The sequence below is a fragment of the Notolepis coatsorum genome, assembly GCF_963971535.1.
Source record: "Notolepis coatsorum genome assembly, chromosome: 15".
Lineage (NCBI taxonomy): Eukaryota > Metazoa > Chordata > Actinopteri > Aulopiformes > Paralepididae > Notolepis > Notolepis coatsorum.
The window spans coordinates 21837989-21849102 of record NC_140179.1 but is presented as its reverse complement, the minus strand read 5'-3'; the positions used below and the strand labels follow the sequence as shown (position 1 = coordinate 21849102).

Below are 11114 nucleotides of genomic sequence, written 5' to 3'. Positions count from 1 at the left end.
GGCTATTATTATATTATTATTAGGCCTTTAGATATAATTTTATTTGAATACATTGTTATTATTAGGCCTTTAGATAGAAGTTTACCTGAATACATGGCTATTATTATATTACTATTATTATTATTATTATTATATTATTATTATTATTATTATTATTATTATTATTATTATTATTATTATTATTATTATTATTATTATTATTATTATTATTATTATTATTAGGCCTTTAGATAGAAGTTTACCTGAATACATGGCTATTATTATATTACTATTATTATTATTATTATTATTATTATTATTATTATTATTATTATTATTATTATTATTATTATTATTATTATTATTATTAGGCCTTTAGATAGAAGTTTACCTGAATACATGGCTATTATTATAGTATTATTATTATTATTATTATTATTATTATTATTATTATTATAGTATTATTATTATTATTATTATTATTATTATTATTATTATTATTATTATTATTATTATTATTATTATTATTATTATTATTATTAGGCCTTTAGATATAAGTTTACCTGAATACATGGCTATTATTATATTATTATTATTATTATTATTATTATTATTATTATTATTATTATTATTATTATTATTATTAGGCCTTTAGATAGAAGTTTAACTGAATATATGGCTATTATTATATTATTATTAGGCCTTTAGATAGAAGTTTCTATCTAAAGTCTAGGTCTAGTCATGACACATTTTCTGGCTGAATCCAAGAATGGACAACTTTGAATGGGCATCCTTTATGAAGTGGAGACAGAGGGTCCATTGAAAGGATTACAAAAGCATTAGCCTGGTCGCAGGCCTGGCTCTGGAGGCCTGCGTGTAGAGTACTGTATATGTCTTGTGTTGCTCACTAAATATCTGATGTGGAGCTCCGCCCACGCAAGGTTAGCAGACATGAGTCTCTGGGACAACTCTCTTTTCTCCCTCTCACGCTCTCACCTCCATTTCTCATGATCATTCATTCACCCATGATCTCTCTTTATCTTGCTCTCTCTCTTCCTCTGTCACACACACGTGCAAGCCCAAGCATGCATCCACACACACACAAACACACACACACACACAGACATACACACACCTTAAATGTCTATCGCTGTTTCACAAATGCCTTATTTGTCCAACTTTGTCATTATCCTTTGACAGATCTATACATCTATACATTTCCCTCACTATCCACACTATGTTAAATCATGTAGTGAAGTTGAAGGAGGAAGAACAAGGAGCCGACCACTACAGACAGCTTCAGTGGAATCGTGTTGTGGCTGAGGAAGAGCTTGGACCTCATTTCCTGTCAGCTACTGATACTAGCAACCACCACTGCCCCAGGAAGTAAACAAGGGTCCATGTAGAATGTTTATGTTGTCAAGTTGACATGGGCCCTGTTCCTCGTACCTGGCTAACTGAGTTAGTGTCAGGATCTGAAGGATCTGAACTTTCTGGACAGTTTTCTGGCACCCCCGGGCGGTCTGTTCGCGGTGCTACAGGCCGCCGCCTTTCGTATGGACTTTTGTGTACACGTATTGTCAAGTCTGTTGTCTGTCTTGCTCCCTGTGTATCTCCCATTAGTCCAGATGTTCTAGTCTCCCATGTTACAATGTTTATTCCCGCCTGTTGGTTCAGTGTCTAGTCTCCTTCCCTTGTATTCATGTGTCCTGCCTGTCAGCCCCCAGCAGTTCCTTGTTGTCTAATTAGTACCTGTATATATTCTCCCCGCCCCTGTCTTCCAGTGTCGCGTCATTGTTTGTTGTTCTCCCGTCAGTACCCTTCCGTACTGTGTGTATCTCCTGTGTCAGTACCTTCCCGTATTTGTAGTCCATGTTTTGTAACGTGTGCCTTTTGACTATGCTCAAGTAAAGCTATTATTATTATCGGAACGTCGACTCGTTGCCTCGTCTCTCTTACTCCACATTGTCCCGCGATTGAATCCTACACTCCTCTCCTAAACTCGGATCCTCACAGTTAGCCGGATAATTTTCAGGATAGCTTGACTTAAGCTAGACCTTTCCGTTCCCCGACGCTCGATTGTCTAAATCACTATGGCAACAAATCAAAAAGTTTGAACCTGGGCCCTATATTGTACCCATTCTGCAATCTGTTAATAAAGTTTTCAATCAATCAATCAATCAATCAATCAATCAATGCCTTTAGAAAATCAGGATTTCTGCGATCGACACCTGCTGCCTTTTCAGGTGAGGCGGCCGCACGCAATTATCCTGAGTATCAAGTCTGGTTAGAATTAACGAGACTGAATCAGCGTTCGAGGAACAGGGAAAGCCCGGATTCAAACATCGGGTTAATTGAATCTGGATAATGGGACTTTTGATCTACTTAGTTGAACCAGGTAGGGCCATGGTCTACTGATAGAATGATGATAATAATAGTAATAATAATAATAATAATAAATTTTATTTGGTGGCGCCTTTCAGGACACCCAAGGTCACCTTACAGATCATAGAAAAAATAAGAATAAAAATAAAAAACACAAGGCAGTTAAAAGTCAAGGTTAACAATAAAACAAGTAACAGGAAGTATAAAAACAGTGAAGTTAAAATAACAAAACTAACAAACAGCAGGGCCCTATTCCCCGTACCTGGCTAACTGAGTTCGCCAGATAATTTTCAGCATAGCTTGACTTAAGCCAGACATTTCCGTTCCCCGACGTCGGATTTTCTAAGTCGCTATGGCAACAGATCGAAAAGTTTGAACCTGCTGCGGAGCAGGGTTTAGTTCAGTTAGCTGGATGAACCATGGCCACACCCTCGCAAAGAAATGCAGCTCGCTTCCTGACATATTTCTCACAGTCAATCTGCATTATACCATTCTGAATTATGTTTTTGTGCTTCGTTTTCCTAGAGGGGGCTTTTGAAATGTAAAATAATAGACCTAAATGCTGATAATAAATCATATTCAGCCTATAGATTTACTTTGTCCTAAATAATGCACGTCATAGTTATACGGATACGGCGCTCACGCGTCGCGACACACTATGTGGTTATTTTAATAATGCGGAGCATTGCGAATGTGAATCCCGCTGGGATATTTTTAATGAATGAAATCGGGCGTTTGGCTCTGATTAGTTTCATATTCTCTGCTGTGGATGTATTTGCTTAACGGAGCGCCCGGATTGTGTTTCATTCAAGCATAAATATAAGTGTCTATGCGTGGACTGTGGATTATGAATTTTCGAGGAATCTGAATCTGTGGATTGTTGAATTGTATCACTGTCACTCACACGTTATTGTGATATTGTAACTGGGATTAAAATGTCTGATGAGATGCGCTGTTTGACGGATTTGAGAAATTGAATGAGCCGTTGACATTAATGCATTTGAGAAAATGCTGTTCAAGCACTGTTATCTGATGATGAACATGTGTCACTGGTATAAACCAAAGGTTAATCAATTCAATGCATGTATGGATTATGTCCGAAACAGATTAAAACCTGATTAATAGTGAAACTGTATAGCCGGCTCCAAGCCTCTCTGACACGTTATTTCGGGGGTCGCGCCTTGAAAACTGTGTTTATATATAAAGTACATGATACCTAAGCCGAGCGCATACAGTACAGATATCCTCATAAGCATCTATTAATTTGTATCAATTAGATACTCTTTGGGCTTGTTTGTATCAACTTATTCTGAAAGAGTTAAACTAATTATTTTCGCTAGCAATAGATCTCATTTGATTATTCATTCCATTAAGCCTACTGCCATCAGGCACATTTAAAGAAATATAATCTGATTGATTGGGGTAATGAGGGACTTAACATTAGCCTATAGATTATGCATTTAACTTGTCGGCGAGGCTATTGAGCCGTACTGTATTGTACCCATTCTGCAATCTGTTAATAAAGTTTTAAATCAATCAATCAATCAATGCCGTTAGAAAATCAGGATTTCTGCGATCGACACCTGCTTTCAGGTGAGGCGGCCGCGCGCAATGATCCTGAGTATCAAGTCTGGTTCGAATTAACAAGACTGAATCCACCTTCGAGGAACAGGGAAAGCGCGGATTCAAACATCAGGTTAAAACCTGTTCCACCCGCGAGGGTCGGTACCGACCCTTAAATGACATTATGATCATATATCCATATTTTTCAGTGATGCAAAAATGTTGAGATTTTAAAATCAAACGTTTTCAAGTATTAACATCACTAACATGTCACAAAAGCATGTAGAATGTATATTATCATCAATACGTTAGTTTAGCAATAGGTTAAAAGTGCCATTAGATCGTTTTAAGTTTTCGATTTACTGAAGTCTACCGGGAGGACGGCGACCATTTTGAAAATTTTAACCATGGGAATTGTAGTTTTTTTGTGGCCATTTTGTGGAGGGCCTCTATAGCTGCCGATCAGCGTTGGAATTTTTTCGAACTTCACTTCCTGGCAGGTTCAGTGGGGGTTAAAAGTTCAGCGTTCTAAATGAATAATATCAATAACTGTTATTATTCGGGATAATAAGCCACAAAAGGTAACGTTTTTGACAAATATTGAAACGCAGTTAGTTTCTCCTCCCTATTGTTAGCATGTAGCAACAATTAGATCTGAAATTAGTTTCAAAATGGTTGCACTGTGGTGAAAATAAAAAAGTACAGTACATTACAGTAGATATCATTATCTGTTCTTATGCATGCCTGGTGATACTAAATCCAAATTGAACTCTGGCATTTGAAAGATAATATATGTATATATATAAATGTGCGAATTGGCTATAATAAGGTAATGTATAAGCATCTATTCTATATTCTATAATATATAATACATGGCTCTACATGGCTCTACATGGCACTACATGGCACTACATGGCACTACAGGGTACTACATGGTACCACAGGGCACTACAGGGTACTACATGGCACTACAGGGTACTACAGGGTACTACGGGGTACTACATGGCACTACGGGGTACTATAGGGTACTACATGGCACTACGGGGTACTACATGGTACTACATGGCACTACAGGGTACTACATGTCTGCTCCTTTGCAGCACCACAAACATGGGAACTCTCTAACTCTTCCCCCCCCCCCTCTTCCCCCCCCCTCCCTCCCCCCTCTCTCTGAGTGCCCGTCTCCTGGCGCTGACTAAGGTGATGGATGCCTCGGGGTCTTGGCCAAGATTGTAGTGACTGCTCTACATGCACCTCCGAGGCCTTGGATCAGTTATTCACCGCCGTCTGTCCGTGGTCCTGTCAACTGATTAACAGTATTAACAGACTGTTAACAGATTAACAGTCAACGCGGTTTCATTGCTGGGTTAAGTACTTCTATTCTATTCACATAATACGCTTACTTCATATATCTACTCCATTCACATATATGCCTACCACTTGTATCTATTGCTATGTCCGCCTACTACAATCTCATGAGCTGTCTAACGCCTGTCCCGTCTCCCTGTCTCCCTATGACTTGCTGTCCTGGAGTGTTGACCGGAGTGTTGGACGTCCCGTGACGAAGGCCGGGAGATTGCGACCCCCTCTGCGTGCCCCCCTGTCTCCGGAGGTCTCGTAGTGGTGACCGGAGTGCCGGATGTCCCGCAATGATGTCGGGGAGTTCGCGACCCTCTCTGCGCCACCCCCTATCTCCCTGTCTCCGGCTGTCCCTGAGCAACGACCGGAGTGTTGAATGTCCCGTGACTAAGACGGGGAGGACGTGACCCTCTTTGCGCCGCCCCTGTGCCTCAAATAGATCCGCTATCAACTCTATCTTTAATCTTTCAAAATGTTCAGTTGCTATCGCTATTAGCTCTATCTTTAATTTTTCAAAATGTACAGTTGCTATTGCATGCACTCATCTGTGTTTACCAACTGTCCGTCTGCAACACTACTATCACCAACATCTAAGAAGGGAGATCCCCCCTTGAATGGCCCTTCTAAGGTTTCTCTCCTCCACACTGCATGTGGAGCTTTTTTCCCTATTGTTAGGTTTTAGTGAGTTTTTCCTTACCTTCGCGTGGGGTATGTCTGGGAGTGCTTGCATTCTTTCATTTATTTGCATTAATCTAAAAATGTTTGGACCTTATGGTGTTCTTGTTCTGTTCTTGACTTATTGTTATGTTTTCTTCTTGACTTGTTTAAAGAAGACCTGTACGGCCCATGGGGACATTAACGTGTGTTGTCGGGCCCTATAAATAAATTTGATTTGATTTGATTTGATTTATTTCAAATTGCATTGGTCCGGATGGGAGAATTCAGTACTGTATCTACAGAACCTTCGGTTTTATCATCTTCCCTTTATTAATTTCCTTAGATTTTTTGTACACATGATCTCAAGAGGGTACTGAACGAGGTCAGTGGCAGTGTTTTAAGTTTGGTCATTATTATCATGGTGTTAATGTCAAAAATGCAAAGAAAAATCATAATTCATATTCTCCTTTGTTTCATCACAATTTAAGCAATCCTAGTAATAGACACAATATTTCTGACACTGTGAATACATTCCCTGATGTCCATAGATGTACCTAGATACCAAGAATATGCAAATAGCCCTTGTAGAAGTGGAGCAATATTCCATTTACCTAGGTATACATTTTATGCGGATTTTCACATCGGGTGGAACAGGTTAATTGAATCTGGATAATGGGACTTTTGATCGACTTAGTTGAACCAGGTACGGGGAATAGGTCCCAGGGGGTATAGGACAGTGACAGAGGTTACAGTGAATATGCGAGTTTGAAGAGATGGGTTTTCAGTTGAGATTTGAATGTTGATAGTGAGTCAGACTGTCGGATGAACACTTTTCTCCATGCGATATGTTATGTTATTGGACCAACGTGTTTCCAACAGTGCACTCTGATGAAGGCACAGCTGAAGCATGTTGGTCTAATACAGTGGTTCTCAAACTACGGGTCGCGACCCAAATTGGGGTCGCGGGTAGGTAACAGCAAAAAAGTTAAAAATAATAAAATAAGTTAAAAAGGTTTTTAAAAAACAAGAAAAAATATTTTTTTCTTTTTTTTTATGTTCTGGCAACATATTTTGGCTAAATATGCCTCGTTTTTTAAATGTGTATTTTTAACATAGTGCTGAAATTACAGTTTCTAATAAATATGCATGATCAAGTTCAACAACGTGTGCTTTTATTTTGATATTCCTTAATTCCATGTTGAAATTACGTGATACATTAAGTGTGGGGTCCCCAAATAAATTCCTAAATAAAATGGGGTCACAGTATGAAAAGGTTTGAGAACCTCAGGGTCTAATAGAAATGTGATTCGAGGAGGGGAGTCTAACCGCGTCACTCTTTCACACCACGTAACGACGTCAACGTGTCCCGACCGACAGCAGCAGCCTCTCACCTCCTCCGTTCTTGAAGCACAGATAAGGGAAGCGCCAGACGTTGCCCAGGCCGATGATCTCCCCGGCCATGGCGAAGAGGAACTCCGTCTTGTTGGCCCACTTGTCCCTCGGCTGAACCCCATCGTCCTGGGGCTCAGAGTCTGCTGCTGCTGCACCCGGGGCCGGCGCCGGTCCGGCTGTCTCCTCTGTCATGGTCTCTCTCTCTCTCTCTCTCTCTCTCTCTCTGCCACATGCACGGAAACACATAAAACACATCAGAGGTTGAATAAACGTGACCAGGGCTTGACATACACTTTTTTGGCTCACAAGCCACTGTGGCTAGTGGTTTTCCAAAGAGAGAGAGAGAGAGAGAGAGAGAGAGAGAGAGAGAGAGAGAAAGAGAGAGAGAGAGAGAGAGAGAGAGAGAGAGGGAGACTCTCATTACGCGCAACGCAAGTAAGCGCGCACTGCGTTCCGAGAGAGAGAGAAAGACTCTTCACTACGACTCTAAAATGGTGACACTACACGGTCTCGCCAAAGTGGCTGGTAAGAGTGACGGAGTTACACGCCACTGCCGTGTAACTCCGTGTAAACCCCCCCCCCTCCCTGAAAAAAATTAAAATGAATATAAACAAAAAGAAAGAAAAAACTCATGGCCAGACCCCCCCCTCCCCCAGACTAGGACCTCAACCAATTCAAAACATTTAATTTTTTTTACACAACTTCAGAGTTTAGTAAGCCCAGTTACACCTGTCTGAACAGGTGCCCATACTTCTATACCAGTCGCAGATTCCTTCTTCTACCTCTGTTTTCCAAGTCGTCAAGCTTTTCTTTCAGACCGCAGATTTCCTCCTCTGTGTTTTTTGTGTGATCGCTGAGGTCTTGGTGTAGGGAATTGAGGCTATCACCGTGGCTAGCTTGCACTCCCTCCATTTCCTTAACACGTTGCCCCAGTGCCTGGTTGTCATTGATAAGTCTTTCCACCGTGATGCTTAGAGAGTTCATCTGCAGTTCCATCATGGCTTGAATTCTGTCGAATACTTTCTCCAGTTCCCCAAGAAACCATGTCGGCAGTGTTTCATCGTTAGCTTCGACGTTAGCTGGTGCGTTAGCTCCTTGCGGTCTCATGCTAGCACTAGTGCTAACGCCGGGCGATGTCATCGCCTTCCTGCTCACTTCTGCCTTTTTGGGTGGCATTTCTTTGTTGGATATGTGATTAATAAGCGTGAGTTGACGTAAACTTAAGTTAGGCGGAGTATGTTCGATACATCAGATTTTTGTGTAGGACCCCGTTCCACTACGTCCTTCCTCTACGCCGCCATCTTGGAAACCCCCCCCCCACATTAATGTTCTTGACAGGTTTGACTTGTAGCTTGTGGGAACGTCAACAATCGTAGAAATTATAGTCTATGTTTTTTTTATTTTGTTTATCTATAATATTTTACATTTTTCTACTAGAAATATTTTGGGATAGCTCTTTGATTAAGATATACCATTTGAATGGAAAAAGCAGCATGGGTTAGGGTTGTATTGTATTACAAAAATAAGACATTGTCAAATCACACTGTACTTTCCACTGGAAAAAAACAAATGCCTTAAAAATAAATATAGTCAGAAATAAGATAAATATTGTAATATCCATTTGACCATATTGGATAGCCCTAGACTGACTTGTAGGCCTGCACCCATTCTAAATCAGAAGACAAATACAGCCACAGAATACAGCACATAGGATTAAAGACACATGTATTTCCAGCCAAAAATAATGAAATTGAAGAGATTGCTTTGGATTATATTGTATTGGGATGAAATATTTTTCTATTCCATTAATACTTGTGTTTATATGCTAGACCTTATGAATTTAAAATGGGGGACCCTAATGTAAACAAGACGAAAGTCTGTCTGCATCCCCTTAACCTTGAGCCGTACTGTATTGTACCCATTCTGCAATCTGTTAATAAAGTTTTCAATCAATCAATCAATCAATCAATCAATCAATCAATCAATCAGACAGTACATCTGTAAGGGTGTCATGTTTTGTTATTAGAGGAGGTTGCATTTATTTAAACTAAGTGCTTCCCCTTTAAGAGAAGGTCCATTGAGAAGTTCTGGCACCGTGTGCGTTATTGTTGCAGCTAGACACAAAGTAATAAGTGCTTGAAACAAAATCGAGTGTTGAATAAAAGTTGTCACAAGAAGATGGACGATGGTCTGTTTTAAGGGTGCGACACATGTTTAGACTGTACACTGTGTACTAGTAGGCCTACTGTGTACATGGTATTGTCTAATGTTAGTCCTTGTTTCAAAAGCTCAATGAATCATAATGAAACGTCTCCATTAGCTACTTATGAATTATGTATTTTGGCGGGGCACACCTTTGTTTACGTTTGGATCACGGAATCTCTTCTACGGAGATACAGAGCTCTGAGTGCTCTACCAATAACAACTGCGGTCAAGTGAGCCGTCTTTCACTTTTGTGTGGTCAAATCAGCCGCTCCTGTTTTTCGAGTGCGCGATTAGTTCCAGGTTTACGGTACTGCATTCAAACAACAATTCTGGGACGCTGTTTTAATGAACCGACGTGACTTTTGAACACAGTCTGATTGATTGATTGATTGACAAGTTTATTAACAGATTGCAGAATGGGTACAGTACAGTACAGCTCAATACATACAATTGTTAAGGGGATGCAGACCAGAGAAAGACGTTCGTCTTGTTTACATCAGGGTCCCCCATTTTCAATTCATCATATGTCTCACAAGTAGATCTTACAGAAAACACCCCCTAACAGCCATCACGGTCACAAAACACTTTTGAAAACAGCTTACAAAAGAGGACAATCGTTTGGCGACATGCAAAACTAAGTAGGTTAAAAGCAATGATTTCACATAATATAATCATTTGCGTATAGGCTATATTATGCTTATTCGGAGAATTATGAATGATAAAAACTAGGAATCGATTTGAAAAACACTCGTCCAGGTGCATCCACGTAGCATGCATGAAACAACAGTTACTATAGTTTACAGATCTACTCACTTATTGGTTATTGTAGGAGTTGGAATAGATGTTGAGGTACAGCGCATCGAGACCGACCCCGAGACTGCAGGGTGTTGGTTGCCGAAAGTGTTCACGCGGACCGGTCATAAGAAAAGTCTGGGAGGGGAGTGTTACATGCATCACATCATGTCCACAGTCCTGTCTGATAATGTAACTCTTTTCCGGAGGATTTATTCATTCGACTGTTTCATTCTATGCATTCCATCCCCACAGTGACCCGTTATATTATTTCGCTTGCATCATGGAGGTATAATAAGAATATATGGATAGACTGTTCCTAATTTATGCAAATGACATGTCGTCAGCTTGTGACTGCAACTTGTTCCTGTTTGCGGACGACTCAGCCCTGCTGGTCTCTGACAAGAACAAGTTACAGGTTGAAAAAACCCTCAGCTCAGAACTAGGCAAAATCTGCATATGGCTAGCTGATAACAAACTATCATTACACATGGGCAAAACAGAGTCCATTCTCTTCGGTTCAAATAACAAACTCAGCAAGACCGACGGCTTCTCAGTTACAGTGGCCGTGGGTGACAATATTGTCACAAGGAAAGAAGATATTACCTACCTGGGTTCCATCCTAGAGGCAAATCTTTCCTGTGACAAAATGGCATCCAATGTAATAAAAAAAGTCAACCAACGAACTCGATTCTTGTACCGGATCTCCTCACTGGTAAACAAGAATACCCTGAAGACTCTGGCAGGAGCACTCATTCAAGGGTATATGACTATGCTTGCAC

At 40.2% G+C, this 11114-nt stretch overlaps 1 protein-coding gene across 1 annotated transcript in view; it reads right to left on the bottom strand.

Annotated features, from left to right (window-relative positions):
* LOC311241968 (sodium- and chloride-dependent GABA transporter 2-like) overlaps positions 1 to 10405 on the bottom strand; it is a 99056-nt gene extending 88651 nt beyond the window's left edge. Inside the window, exons 1-2 of the mRNA XM_084330925.1 lie at positions 10354 to 10405; positions 7335 to 7558 (exon numbers count right to left, since the gene is read on the bottom strand). Coding sequence (XP_084187051.1) covers positions 7335 to 7558; positions 10354 to 10400 — 271 coding nt within the window. The 5' untranslated portion in view covers positions 10401 to 10405. The remainder of the gene's footprint in view (positions 1 to 7334; positions 7559 to 10353) is intronic.
* Between the last annotated feature and the right edge of the window lie 709 nt (positions 10406 to 11114).